Source organism: Pseudopipra pipra, chromosome 5 (genome assembly GCF_036250125.1).
Source record: "Pseudopipra pipra isolate bDixPip1 chromosome 5, bDixPip1.hap1, whole genome shotgun sequence".
Taxonomy (NCBI): Eukaryota; Metazoa; Chordata; class Aves; order Passeriformes; family Pipridae; genus Pseudopipra; species Pseudopipra pipra.
This window is the reverse complement of record NC_087553.1, coordinates 47029482-47044995: the sequence shown is the minus strand read 5'-3', so window position 1 is coordinate 47044995 and position 15514 is coordinate 47029482. Positions and strand designations below refer to the sequence as shown.

The window sequence follows — 15514 nt, the reverse complement described above, 5'->3', positions numbered from 1 at the left end:
AGTAATATGTTCGATCACAAACCATTTGGGCATGTTGCTTCTCTGAGGAATGGTAAAGTCAGTGTGCAGGCTCAGCTTTATAATTCCCGCTGCCTGCTGAATTCCCGTAATATATCCAAATGTCCAAGCAGTAGATTCAATAGGTATCCTACTAGAACACTGCAGTAGCACAGGTATACAATGTGGGACATTTTCTCAAGGGTATTACTTTCCCAATCATTTTAATTGCACATGCCTGATTCACCACTGCTTGTGCATTCGTTTGTACTTGTTCAAAGGAAATGCAATTGAATTTTAAAATATTCTCAAATCACTGCAATACTCATTTTACATGGTAAAAGAACAAGACAATAAATTGGATAATCAAGTTTTCTGGGTTTTGTAAGGAGAACTGAAATGTTGCTTGGAGAAGAAACAACAAAAGTCAAGCTTCACTTGTGGAATACTTCAGAGTATCCTGTAAAACCTGGGTCAAACACGTTGTACAGAGAGGATACCTTGTTAGTTGTAGTGATGCTGGAATGAGGAGATGACATAAAGATCAGAACAGTGTGGAGAAGAGCAGACAGCTGTGGTTGGTGGAACAAAATCAGCTTTTCTGGAGAGCACTTTGTTGCAGGAAACACTCTGGAGTGCTCTCAAGCACTCTCAATGGAAGCTCTTCTCCTTCCCCTTGCTCACTGCAGCAGGAGTATAATAAGTTATATGTGCCAAAAATGGAATGAAGAACACTTCTCCCCTTCCCCAGCTAAACCCTCAGCAATTTAGGGTGCTCATTTGAAGTGTAATAAAATTCAGTTTGCTTTTCTAGGAAAGTCTGGGTATTTGTCATACTTTCCTGTTGTATACCTTAAACTGCTATTTTGCCACCTTGTCTGTGAGTGCAGTTCCAGTTTGTATAAATAATTATGCAAAGGCTAGAACTCTGGTATTCTCTCTTAGATGAGTTTTGTAATTTTTCTAATCTGCCATGACAAATAATTAGTTGTTACATTACAGTATGCAGTACTACAGGTAGTTTTGAATGGGAATAAGCAATTTGTCCTCTACGGTGGTGCCCCAGTCAGCAGTTCCCAAGCAGCACATCTCTAGGACTCTAACCTGCTGGAAATATTTTGATTTTGAAACAAACATTTGTGTTATAGATAGTGGCAGTAAGAATCAGGGAATTTGATGTGCTAGGTTAGGATGAGAGGTTGAGCTCTACACCTCAGTTCTGGTTTCCAGTTCCAGTCTCTGCTCAGAAGACTATACAAAGAGAAACACCTTTTACAGCAGCAATTAAGAGGCATAATTTCTTCTGTAATGTTAAGATTGAGGGAAATTCTTAGCATAGATGGGGTAAGTAACTTCAGAAAGCACAAATAACTCTTTATTTAACGTTGGTAAAGCAGCTGCTTCTTTGCAACTGAACTCTTTGTGGACTGGATAACATTGTGCTTCACATCTGTAGCCATAGCTGAGGAAGTGTTCTCTTCAAGGTGAATTAATGCTGATGACTGTTAACTTTCTGATCCATCTGGCATCTGGGAAGTAGTTTCTCAGCTGATGTCCATTTTCTGAGAACACATTGTGTAAGCATCCATTTGGATTCTAAGGCTGTGTAGCTCTTTTTAGCTCACTGGTGATGCTGATGGGGCTTGCAAGCAGTTAGTTTTCACTCCTTCAATATTCTTGTAAATTAGAGCTTGGTCCTAAATGCAGTAAAAATAAGAAGGGAGCCTGAATCATTCTGTGTGGCTAATATAATCTCTCATGCTTGGTCGAGGAGGAAAATCTAGCACATTTCCAAGAACAGGTTTCCCATAAGTTTCATTTCTGACATTCCATCACATAGGAAAGGAGAAGAGTGTTCGCTAATACGCTGACAGTTAATTAGATTTTGGTTTCAGGCTAGAAATGACAAATTTTGATGTTATCTATTTTGAGTGGAATCAAAATATCCAGGAATAGGAGCCTAGGTACAGTCCATAAGGTAGCACCCCAGCACCTTCATGAAGTCTTCTTGTGTACACTTCATGAAGTGTTCAATATACATCTGTGTATTAGAAAGAGTTCCAAAGCAGGGAACAGCTGAGATACCTAACTCAAAGCTGCAGGAAGATCCTACAGTTTACTTAGCAGATTTGTGACCAGATATGTTTTCATTGGAGTAGATGCCTAAATAACTCTTTCCAAGACTGGTGCAAGGTGATTGAAAGAGAGGCTAAGTGGGCCTTCAGAGCTTTAATCCACTAAATCTACTTCAGAGGACTATTATCTTTAGTATATACTCTTTTTTAACTAGCTGGACTGATGCTTTATCTTTCTTAGGAGAGGCATTTGTATTTCCATTCAATAAGATTATAGGAGTTGTTCAGTAGCTTCCTTAGGAAAGTGATATGATCTAGGTGTCCTAAGAACTTCTGGATTTCGTTAGAACATATGGTGTAACTATTACCCCTGGATATAGTATGAGGATTGCTTGTATTTCATAGTATTATTAAGATGTATGTGATCATTCAACTCTCCATTGCATCTCCATATTGTTATTCTTGTTTGTTTGTTTGTTTGCTTACAGGTTTCTTGTCTATATTTACATAACTATTGCAAGCTACCTAGTCTGATGAAGTTGAACTTCATTCTTCAAGTGTGATTTACGCAGTACAGCCTAAAATCATGATGAAAAAGAAGAGCATACCTGCAAGTAAACCTTTCTTGATCCTCTTTCTGTGCCAAATTATTTCTGCATTGGACGTACCTCTTGACTGTAAGTATTAACCTGCTAAATAAGTGTAGAATAATGGCAATTTAGTTAAATAATTTCTGTAGAAAGCTGAAGATAACTCCAACATGGAGCTAAACGTGGAGATAAACATTTCAATCAGGGCATTATGATTATGAATATTTACACTTATTTACTGAAGATTTTCAAAACCTGTGCAATAAAATGAGTTACATTGTTCACTTGAGAAGGTTTAACACAGGATTCTCACAGGATTCTACTTACACTTCAGTGTGCCTTTCTTGAACACATTATTTGACCAAAATTAAGAAGGGCAGAGAAGCCCAGCCAAATGCTAATTATTTGTGAAGTTAGGATCATACTGATAATTTGCTGAAAACCCCATGACAATTCTTAGTTGCTGTCATCAATCACCCTTACCTCCAGAGAAGAAGTTTGCAGGAGCTGCTACGTAAACTGGTAAAAGATTCAAATACCTAAAATTCAGATACTCAAAGCATCTTATTTTTTGATCCCAAAGGGTAAATTAGGCTCTTAGATTTCCTAAGCAGTGCCTGAAAATGTTTAAATACTTAACTTTAAGTTAAAAATATGTGCTGAGCAGGGAACTCCAGCATTGATTTGTGAGGAAACATCTGAAAGAGAGGAAATCCCAAGATCTGAAGTTCTTGTCTAATATAAGACTGTGTTAGTGGGGAACCTTGAAGGTAGGACTTCATGCTGAAAAGGAAGCAATCGTAGATGCTGCATTTTATAGTCTTAATAACTGATTTTATTAAATTATTCATGCTTTAGGTTGCTATTTTCTTTCTAAAATAAGCATGATCACATTTTCAGGATTCAGTGAACCATGTTGCACCTCATAGTGACTATTCATTTGTTAAACTAATTACCAGGGAAGAGAACATTAGGGCTGGTGTTAAATTGATGGATTAATACATCAGTAAATTTGCCTATGATTCTAATGTGCATGACTTTCTTTACCCCCATGTTTGTGATACCTTCCCGCCTTCCACAATGCATGTTTTTCTTTAATAATTTCACTGACATAAGTTGCAACTGCTTTGGTGGGTTCCCCCCCCATGCATTTTACAAGCCTGTCAAACCAGTGACCTGTATTTCTGTAACAAGATCAATATATTTGAATCACATCAAACTTGTGCTCTAAATGTCTTTAGAGTGATAAGCTTTGGTTTAAAGAGGGGTTCAAAAGTTTTTTGAATTAATGTCTTATTTTCTAAACTTAATTTTTCTGCATAAATATCTTTGGAGTCTATAAATAGTGTTTTAAACCCCCATCTTGTAGTTTAGGAACTAATATAAATTGTACACCACTCTAATATCTTTATCTATAGAGCAAGACTTCAGGTTAAATTTACCAGAAGTGCATCAAGAGACAAAAATGAGTAGCTCTTTTAGATGTATCATTTTAGTTCTCTACTGAGAATTTAATTCCCTACTCCTTAATGCTTAATAACTTTGTTAGGTCTGATAAAGTCACATGCTTGAATTTTTATCCAAAACTAATATTAACAGAAATTGCATCTGTAATGATGTTATTGCTTTCATAAATAATGATGAGAATGGGCTCTGGGAGAGCACCTCAAGGGAAGGACATATATTTTCTGTAGGTCTTCCATAAATATCCACTGCAGAGACCTGGTGGTGAGAACACAGTTGATTAGTTGAACCTTTAGGTTTCATCCAGATTAGCAGTTCCTATTCTTTGCAGTTCATTAGTTCCTACTCAGTGTCTCCTCAAAGCAGGTAAGGGATGACTGAAAATGTAGGTGACCCAAAGGCATTTGACCTGCTGTAATACATTATTGATAAAGAGACGTGTATGCAAAACATTTGAAGTAAGCAATAAAGATGTGACAGCTAAGATGATTTTTTTTGTTTTAGTTATTTTTCAAATCAAAAGGGGTTGCAAGTCTGTTGAGTAGAATTAGGTGCTTCTGTATTTACAAGAGTAATTTTAACCTGAAGCATTCTCTTTGTTCTTCTTTGTGATCATATGAGTGGATTGATTTTGACTGCAACATGAGGGCAGTGCACTCCACTAATGTTGAATTGCTGTCTCCTCAATATTAGTGTTTTGTGTCCTTGCAAGACCAAAGTCACATATCATGGTTGCCCTTAAAAAGTCAACATTTCAGAGAAGTTTCTCATACCATGAGCTTTGAGATAAATGTAGTAATAACTGACACAATGAAAACTGTAGCTGGGATTTCAGGCCTCTCTGCATGGCTTACAGTGCTAAATGTTTTAAATGTTTACTTTTTAATGGTGACCAATGTACTTGTCAGACATACTTATCTTCCCTCTCAAAATTGCTAATTTTCTTTTCACTAACAAATGTTTCTCTTTAATCTCCATTTGTCCATTCAACTGCTGATTCTGATGTGGAAATAAAAGCAAAACTTCTAGAAGAATGTAAGTTCCTTTTCACTAAAACTAGGCTGTGTGCTGCTGAAAAGTAATACTGATTGGTTTGCTGTATCTAGATGTTTTGTGCATGCAGTGTTCAGAAAGCAAACTACTGTACATAAATCAACATTCTAAAATTCTGAAAAAATTAATTGTGTGGTTTTTGATGGTGTGCTATCTGAACATTAAAATATTTACTCAGTATCAGCATGTGCAGTGTTTTATGACTACTTTCAGGAGTAAATGTACTTGATAAAAAATAAATTCATTGGCATATATGTACTTTTGTACTATTATACATATCTGAGTTGGAGATACTTTTATATCCATAGTGGATACAGTTATTTAACAGTTATTATGGCTTCTCCTAACTAAGCTCTAGTGTCATGGTTAATTCAATCAGTTTTAAGTGCAGTGCATAGCACAGGAATAGAGATTTCAGGTCTTTGATGTGCATCAGATGGAATATCCTGTGGGTTGGACAGCATTCATGTCATGTCCCTTTTCAGAGTGTATTTGCTTTTCCCAAGTAAGCATCTGGCACGTATTGACCCTGAAATATGCCCCTGAGAGGGAAAGGGACTGTCTTCAAAGTGCCTCTAAAGAAATACACACAAAGGCATGATCATGTAAAAATACTTCCTCCCTCATTCCTCCTGCAATGAGGAGCAAAACCCAGTTCTGCATGGCCTGTTCTGTTCTGCTTAGCTGCTGTATTTTGTTAATGATTTCATGATCTGATGTTTTTTCCGTGGCTGTTTCTTGTCAGTAGGGTTTTACAGAAAGCTACCTCTGTCTGTGCAACAGACTACTTTATATATTATGGTAGGGAAGACTTAAAGTAAAAATCCCAGTTTTACAATTTTAACTGGCTAGAAAGAGGCATGAGAAAACAGCTAACTCTAGTGATTGAAATATTTTGTTCAGGTTGCCAGAAATTACCCCAAAGCAGTAGCATTGCTGGACAGGCAATTTACAACATTCAGACAGAGATGTTAATGGGCATGTTATTAAACAGATTCCTTTAGATGATGCTAAACTATAAACAGATGAATAATGTTGAGGAAGACACCTTTCTCACTATCTTAATATCGCAGACATGATATTTTTAATGCAAAAATCAGCATAGATATTGATAAAAGATTATAGATTACGTTAAATAGGTAGGCACCAACTATTGTGTCAGGTGAATCAATTCTGTTCTGTGCTACTCATTCTAGAGTACTTGACAAATTACAAATGTAGAATGTTTGTTTCTTCCAGGGCAATTCACAAGATTGACTAAATTCTTATTGGGTTCCTTATTGGGGAATCAGTACTTTACTTTTTCTACATGTTTACTTTATTTGGAAAGTAGGTACTATTTTTGTCATTTTTACAGAGTCTTTTAGCACATTTTTTACTCCTGAAAAGTAGTTCCTAAAAGCATGCTTTATAGATTATGTTGAGCGTAATAAATGTGTGAAAAGGGTTACACCCATAGAGAATTTGGAAATTAAAAAATATTTAGAAACACAAAGCAGTGTGTGTTTCTTTCCTTCTGTGTAGTAAAAAACATTTTATGAAGGTTTATGCCTTCCAACTCTTCATTTCAGATTGTTGGACTTAGAATTGGAGTGTCCTTTGGGTTTGTGGAAATCTGTTGAAATCTGAGGTATAGAAGTGACATTCATTAAACTTTTTGGCCAGGATCTTCACCCACAGTAAATCAGGACAGCTCAGTTGGGAGTTAGTATAGCTACACTGATTTACAAGGGTAGAGCACTTCAGCCTCCTGATACAAAGGATACTTTAATCCCATTCTTCTGTCACTGATTTGGTTGCTAATCACAATTCTGCTTTCTCTGTTTACAAAACTGGTTTGGTGATACTTTGAAAGCATTGTTAAATTCGTCTCTCTTTCTTATATTCCATAATGAAGTGTCACAACCTCCTACGATAACTCATCAATCTCCAAAAGATTACATTGTTGACCCTCGAGAGAATATTGTAATACAGTGTGAAGCCAAAGGAAAGCCACCTCCTAGGTTAGTAGCATTTTGTTTTGCTTTTGTTGGCCTAACAGCATGGAAGAACTAGGAGAAAATACTGTAACTTTTGTAAACTAACAAGATTATGTGTATGAATATGCTTGCACATGCAGAAACATGCATGCACCCCTACCTCTGTAATTTAAACAGCTACCAGATAGTGGTAAATTTGACTCTTCTCATATTTGACATTTAAACTTTTCTGTATTCATCAAGCAACTGTAGTATTTTCATTCTCAAAGCTCTACCAATAAAATAATAAACAATTATTTGAACAGCAGATAGGTAAATGCCCATGGAACACACAAAGAGATATGCCGTACGATGAACTGGATCGCATTCCAGATTTAAGCATTGTGTTTAAGAACAATGGACGTTGAGTGAATTCAGAGTAACACTAATAAATTCACATTTAATGTTTTGTAAATCATTCTGGTTTTTGAGGCTCATCTTGGAATACATTTTGTCAGAATATAATGTGTATCAGTTTTAATGTTCAGTAGCCTTGATTTACCAAGAGTATTTAATAGGCTTAAGTTTCGGTTTTGACAGAAATGGTAGCCCTCTACATAGATCAGATTCCTGATCTTTGTCCATTTTAAGGTTCTCTTTAAATTTAAGATCCTCTTTCAGGGTCTTTAAATACTTAAAAACTATTCATTTCAAGACACTGAGTACCTGTACTGGAAACAGCAATAGCCGTGATACATTCTGGCACTGTTAGTATCTGCCTCTGATTTCAGAGACTATGAACATAGAAATGTGCATCTCTCTGTGCTCAGCAATGTTATGCTACAACTTACTAGCAAGGTCAGTCTATAACTGTTCTTTCAGACACAGACAGAGCTCATTAAATGTACTTCTTCTGGATAACCAGGCTTTTTGGTACATTATTCCTGCAGAATGGGGAAGATGGAGATTGTCTGGGATAGTCACCCTTTCTAGTGTTCCATTAATGATAGGAGTGCCACAGATCTGCTGTGTTTACCAGCACTTTAATTTAGCTGGCCCAATGCCATTTTTAAGAGTCTGGGTGTTGACCTGGAGGATCAGATGATTATTGTGCACTTTGGGACAACCGTATTGCTTCTTCAGATGTTTCTCTTGAATGTCTTTTTTGGTTGGAATTACCTGAGAAAAAAAGGATGCTGTCTGTGAGACTAACTAACCTGAGCTGTGTGCTAGTGCTCAGCAGCTGTGTGCTGCTCTACATCCTCATTTTCCCCATCAAACCTGTAACTGGCTTTGTTCCCCTACTACAGAGGAAGAGACAGGATTTCAGTACAGAATTTTTTCATGAGTTTTACAAGCTTGTGCTTAGTCTTCCTTATTTTTCAAGATATGACATCCAGTTAATTTATATCAATAGTTAGTCTGGTCCATCAGTCCTGATAACCTGCAAATGCATATTGGAACTTGATCTGCTCAAAAGCTCTGAATTTGAACTTTCTCAGCCCACGGTGTGAATCGGTTGTTAAAACAAGGCAAATTCTTATTGGTCAGAGCATCTGGCATAAAGGTTTATGGATGTGCTTCTTGAGCAGCAAAGACTCTGACTTTCCTGTTTCTCAAATTCAGGGGTTTGTACCACATATGCTACCTCTCAATTGAAGCTACATTACAATTTCCCGCATCCTTCAGTTACTGGTAGCAGAGGATTACAGAAACCCCACTTTCTGAAGCTTCTTTCACAAGGTTATAAAAGAGGTTTGCTGTTGGTTCGCTGTGCCTGCTAGTCCTCCCAAAAACACTGCAGTGTGATGCAGCGCTGCTGGTCAGGTCTAGTTCTGTCTCCCACCACAAAGTGCAAATAGCTTGTCTGCATGCTGCAGGTCAGTGTACAGTGTGAGTCCCTTAGAATTTCAGCTTTTCCAGTACCATTTAAGTTTCTATTTTAGGAAGCATTCTAACCAGTAAGCACATGGACTGTGCTTAAGATTCTGAAGCAAAAGTGTAACAAGTATGAAAGCTGCTCTTTACAGCATTTGAATCTGTGAGCACTCAGCACTTCACAGGTGTTGGTCTAGTTTTCTATGACTATACTTTTGACCATTAACAGAGCATATGTAAGAAATTGGTGTTTACGGTAGTCTAAGTTGCAGATTGTGAATCTCTGCTTCTTTACAATTTTTTTGTGGGTTCTATTAGTCTTCATTTTTAGTGACTACTTTTATACTTGCTTTGAGTAGCACCAGTATAAATTTACTAGATTAATTATTAGCTATCAGACTCTATAATTTCGTTTGAAGAGTCATGATTGGTTGTGTTATAATAGTGAAAAGAAATCAAACTCACCACATAGTCTTTAATTCATTTGCATAACTTCAAAATTACCAAACCAATTAAAAGAAATGGTCTTCTGCTGGGGCCTGAGATGGCACATTTCAGCCCAGAGCAAGATGGGTTTACAGGTGCTTTCAACAATAGGTTTTATAATGGAAATGCTAATGCAGCTTTAGCAGTATCAGTTCTTGCAGATGTTACTGCATCATTTTTATCAGAAACGAAATCAGTTCTTTTCCATGTATGATTAACCTCAGAATCCTTTAATGTATTTTTAAAAAAAAAAAACATTGACTTTGAAATGGCTCCTGTTAACAAGTTCAGCCAAAACCTTTTATCTTAAAACATTGCCCAATTTCTCATATTAAAAGTGCTGTATTACGTCATTAGCTCATTTATTTTGGGAAGAAGTCTTACTTATCTGCTAAAGAAGAAATAACATGCATTTTTTGGTAACTACTTTTTTTCTTCTTTTCATACAATCTACAAAAGGCAGCTCAAGAAGAAACTTTTCTTTTTGTTTTTATTATTTTAGCTTCTCCTGGACACGCAATGGAACTCATTTTGATATAGATAAAGATGCACAGGTAACAATGAAACCAAATTCAGGGACCCTTGTCATAAATATTATGAATGGTGGGAAGGCAGAAGCATATGAAGGAGTATACCAGTGTACAGCAAGGAATGAACGAGGAGCAGCCATTTCCAACAATATTGTTATAAGGCCTTCTAGTAAGTAAAGCCCTTAATTTTCAGAAAATGTGAAACACTTTGGTTTTCTTATTTTCTTATGAACTTTTTGCCTTTTTGTTTTCCTGTCTTAAAAATTTAATCATCAAAGTGATTTTGTTAGAAGTTACTGTCTCTTTTCTGATACTTAGATTTAATACTGTATTGCATGTTCTCTCAAATACTTTTTTAGAAAATTTAATAACTTGGGTTTTTTTCTTAGTACATCTAGATGACCTATCATATTTAAAACTGATTTGTATATATGACACTACTATTAAAATAAAATATTTAAATCCTTAGTGCACATCATTGCTGATGAAGAATTTTTATTAAAGAATTTTTATTCTTTTTACAAAGCCTGTGTTCCACAGTTTTTGTAATAGCTTTACTACAGAACAGATTGGGACTAAAAAGAAGATAAGGCTAAAAAATTTTTATTAATGGTGGACTGTTTTTGCAGCTTTTTATGTGCTTTTTAATCTCAGATTAGTTTTTCAAGCTTCTCAGCTTAAAATGTGCTGTTCTTACGTTTTAATAAAACTGCATGTATAATATTGTTTCAAGAAGGTCTACTCCTTCTAATTTAGCACATCGCTTTTTTTTTTCATTATCATAGTTAAAACTTTTCAAGTTACTGTTATAAAACCTTTTGTGAGAAGGCAAAATTATTTGAATCAGTTGATTATACTTTCGGCAAATCAATGCTGCACTTTTCTTCCAGAAAACATAAAAAAAGAACAAAAATTAAATCTTTAGTAAATGTGACAGGACTTAACATTCCGATGCATGTACTACTTCTGTTTTTCTGGAATATTATGTGCATTTTCCCATAAATTTTGGAGGTTTTGTCAACCCATAGTTTGTGTGTGTGTTAAAATTACTTTCTATAGGATCGCCTTTGTGGACCAAAGAAAAACTAGAACCACATCATGTTCGCGAAGGTGATTCACTAGTACTGCACTGCAGACCTCCTGTTGGCTTACCACCACCTATAATATTTTGGATGGATAATGGTGAGTTTGGTTTTTATGCAGAAGTAGTTTACTTTTTGCAGTTTTTCTGCATAGTAGATCACTGTTTACTTACCAAGACCAGATGGTGGAGTTTCCCTGTAAGTTAAAATTCAGAGAATTTCCATTTCTGTAGAAATGAAGAAACAAGCAGACATACAGCCCAAAAGCATGAAGTCAAAAGCAGCTGGAGATCTTCATGTAAGTTGTAGATTAACCCACTGGGGAAGAATGGGAAGACAGGGGAACTTGCTGGGAAACTTAGAAATGTCTGTATGTACAAAGCCACAAACAGTGTAATTGAGCAAATGTGGAGTCTGCAGATCATAATAATGGAGTGTGTATTGTAATTGAGATAAATGTGTCCTTGTTTTCCCTTAGCTTTCCAAAGGCTGCCTCAAAGTGAAAGAGTTTCCCAAGGTCTAAATGGAGATCTTTATTTTTCTAATGTACAACCAGAAGACACCCGGGAGGACTATATCTGCTATGCAAGATTTAATCATACACAAACTATACAGCAGAAACAACCCATTTCTGTAAAAGTCTTTTCAAGTAGGTATTGCATTACCTAATTACATATTTACGTAGTATTTATCCGGAGTTCTCAAGTTTTATGCTGACTTTAAGTAGTGTTACGCTAGGGAATGTTGTCATTTTAATTCTAAATAAGAAATTGTTCTACTGTATAAACTTGGGCAATGTAATCTCCAATTTTCTTGACACTTTAAAAGCTGCCATTTTTCCCTTTATAAGGCTTTGTCTTCTGAAAAAATGTTTTGTAAGATTTGAAATACAGAAAAAATACCATATAAAAATAAGTTTTCAGATTATTTTCCAATGCAATAATATAAAGTTATTATGAATATTGTAACTATTGAAACAAATTAATCAATCATTTGATTAACTCACCGTGGCCATATCATCATCTTTTGATTCCCAGAATTTTTATTTATCCCTCTTGTATGCATTCTTCATGATATTCTGTTTATTTCAGTGGATTCATTGAATGACACTATAGCTGCTAATTTGAGTGACACTGATATTTATGGTGGTGAGTTACACTGGTCCCCACTGATACTCCCTGTTTCACAGTAGCATTTAGTTAACTAACCTCACCTCCATGGCTACTTAACCTTTTGCTCCCTTTTCAGCTTCTAATAAAGGTATCAATTAGTGCTGGTGATAATATATACTTTAGGAAGGGACTGCACAGTGTGATCCTTTTAAATATTTAATTTTTCAATGTTATTGTAACATATGGCTCATAAAAAATATAAATGCTTATTATAAATGAGTCCTTTCACACTGGGGCAGATTTTAAAAATGGTCTAGTTGATTGCTTCTATACTGTGTTGCTTTTTCTTATTTTTTCTCCAATTTACCAAGTAGTTTGATAGTTCATTATTACTAGGACTATTCACTATCATATGTTGCATAACAAATAACAACAATTAAGCATTTAACAGATGCACTTCACATTTAATATCTTATTGTATGTACCATTCATTTTTATCTTAATTCATGAGCGTGAAAATGGAATTAATAAAAATCTGAACACTTTAATACTATCTGTATAAATAACTATGTAGGAGTAAGATGACTTTTGTTTGCTTGGTGTTTAAACTGGTCTTCCCATTAATTTATGTTGAATTGTCTTTTGTATATTGTGACTTAAATCCTCCCAAACAGGCTCTGTTTAGCGAGGCTGACTTTGGAGCACCACTGATTCTGTAACACTTCTGGTTCTAGACTCTCTACTTGATATTGTGTGATGTAGAAAATAATTGATAATTTACTCTATTTTGTCTTTTTCCTTGTCAAATGGGGCTCTGTACGTATTAAACCATAACTTATGTAAATCCAAAATAAAACATGGGCACAGAATATTTTACTTCTATGCATAAAACTTACATGTTATTCAGGAGGAACAAACAAGAAATAAATACCTGAATACAAAACAATATATTAACTACAATTAGTTAGGAAAATACTGTTCAATTGGGTCACAACTCAGAAACACCGGGGTAATTCTTCTGAATTTTCATAGTCTCAAAATATGAGATATATTAGTTGTTCCTGTGACTATCAGCTGCGTTCTTGACTCTAGACTTCCCCTTTCTCTCAACAATGTTTTTTGTGTACTAGTTTTTAAGAAATTCACAGCACATACTGTATTTAAAATCATATTTATGTTAATCTGTCAGTAAATCCCGTACCCTAACAAACTCAGAGTTTATTATGTTTCTAATCACATTAAAAAAAAATAAAAATTACTGTAATGTTTCAGATTGCTACTGCACTTCAGAGCAATTTAATCCTATATAGTACATTGCTATAAGAGAAAATTAGAGGATGCTCAGAAAACACTCTATAATTACAGAAAACACTCTTATTTTGACTTCCATAAAGGCACAGGAAATACTATAATACTTCAAAAGCCAACAGAGTATAATGTCAGAAAATGTACTGTAGTTATTTCTTACAGGTTAATCAATGTTCTTTATTACAAGACTGGGGAAATGCTTGAATTAAAGTTAAATATACAGCAAGAGGAAAATACAAGGCTTCTGAAACCACATCTCACATTGTCTAGAAAGTATTAAAACATATTGCAAAGCAGGGCATACCTTTCATCCCCTTGGTTTATATTTTTGAGTAAAATAGCTTTGCTTTATTTTTATGGAAGCCCAGAAATTTTTGGTAACTTTGAGTCTTGCACTGTGCCTCACACTAGTGGCTTATTACTCCCCATAATAATTCTGCTGAAGTGAACAGGGGCTGCTTAGGATTAAGGCTGCATAGTTGTCTATGTAAAAGCTTTGTATCAGTTGCTCCTGTCTTTAATAATAACATTTTTCATGTATATGTTCAAAATTGTGGCATTTAACAGATGTGTTATGTCTGTCAAAACCTAATGTGTTGAGCTCTGTAGTTGTGTTACACAATGACTTAAATGGCCAATGTAGAGCATAATCTGTCCAAAATGTGAGAATGGATGTATGCATTTGATCAGTATTGAGAGAAAAATTAGAAATTAATTATTTGAATTTTTCTTGTTTCAGCGAAGCCAGTTACAGAGAGGCAGCCAGTTCTTCTAACACCTACAGGTAGCACGAGTACCAAAGTGGAACTCAGAGGAAATGTGCTTTTGTTGGAGTGCATTGCAGCAGGATTGTGAGTTACTTTTTAGATAGGTGTTTTTTTTCTAAATAGAAATACAGAAACAGAGGGAAACCTTTCAGAGATGCTTAAAATGTTACCGCTGTATAAGCTTATGTGTTTCAAAGAAACAGAAGTGTAGAATGGAAAGAGCTGTATTGAGGAAATCCTCCATTTACTTGGGGATCAGCAGACTTTAAAACTGATTATGAACATATGTATGGCCTCTGCCTTCTCAGATTCTCAAACCCTATGCACAGGATACGGGTTATACTGTTGGTTTTAAAGGACACAAGCAAGAAATGCCATAGGGTGAAGTCAGGCAAATATGCGAAGAATTGCTCTCAGGAATACAGCCTCTGTTTCTTTCCTAAGTTTGCAATCATTAGGCTCTCAAATTATATAAAAATAGACACGAATTTACTGTTCTAATCTGAGAAAGCTTCTTATATATGCTAGTAATTACTATGCTAGTAGATCAGCTAGATGGGAGTTGTTAAAAGATATCTTCAGCTCCTTACATCAAATTTCTCATTGTAATTGAGTTTAATTGGTACTTGTTTCTTCAATGCAATGCAAGTTTGCTTCTGCTGGTTATTGGGCAAGAAGAAAATTACTAAAGAGCAATTTAACTTCATTAATTAGGTTGATATTAAGTTAGTTTCAGGAAGAAATCTGAGAATAGATTACTTAGAAATAGAAAATCCTCAGTACCTGTTTCAGGAACTGTAAATGTGTTTACAGTGCACAAAGGCATATAATGCAGAGGGCTCTGACTTAGCCATGAGGAAAGCCAATAACTGTAAATCATGCACTACAGCATCATGCACATGTGTTCACTTCCATAAGCTCTAGAGGGCTTCTCATGCACACTTGACACAGTTTGATAGGAGCATCGGTGCATTGTTTCTGTCTCAGCTGTGATCTGCTCAGGTGATTGCACCAGCAGCACCAGCAGCACCAACAAAACCATGACCGTGAGTAGCATCAGCTCAGGTAATCTTTGTCTGCAATATGGTTACATGCTTTTTGACAGCCCTTCAATAAAAGTATTTGGTGATCCAAACACAGGTAAAATGGCTGGATAAAACCCATGAAAAATATAGAGTATTATACAGGTTAGTGTCTTTAGCTGTCATGTAATT

General features: G+C 35.5%; 1 protein-coding gene across 50 annotated transcripts in view; it reads left to right on the top strand.

The window, feature by feature from the left end:
• The window catches only part of NRCAM (neuronal cell adhesion molecule), a 148105-nt gene that overhangs the window by 80125 nt on the left and 52466 nt on the right, over positions 1-15514 (top strand). For 23 of the 50 annotated variants that reach the window (XM_064655930.1, XM_064655928.1, XM_064655922.1 and 20 more), the window contains 8 exons: positions 2561-2749; positions 5144-5161; positions 7077-7182; positions 10004-10200; positions 11091-11213; positions 11592-11762; positions 12205-12261; positions 14273-14384. In XM_064655930.1, the coding sequence (XP_064512000.1) occupies positions 2659-2749; positions 5144-5161; positions 7077-7182; positions 10004-10200; positions 11091-11213; positions 11592-11762; positions 12205-12261; positions 14273-14384 (875 nt within the window). In that variant the 5' untranslated portion in view covers positions 2561-2658. Of the gene's footprint in view, positions 1-2560; positions 2750-5143; positions 5162-7076; positions 7183-10003; positions 10201-11090; positions 11214-11591; positions 11763-12204; positions 12262-14272; positions 14385-15514 lie in introns of those variants that run through there. The other 27 variants (XM_064655925.1, XM_064655929.1, XM_064655924.1 and 24 more) reach the window with 8 other exon arrangements.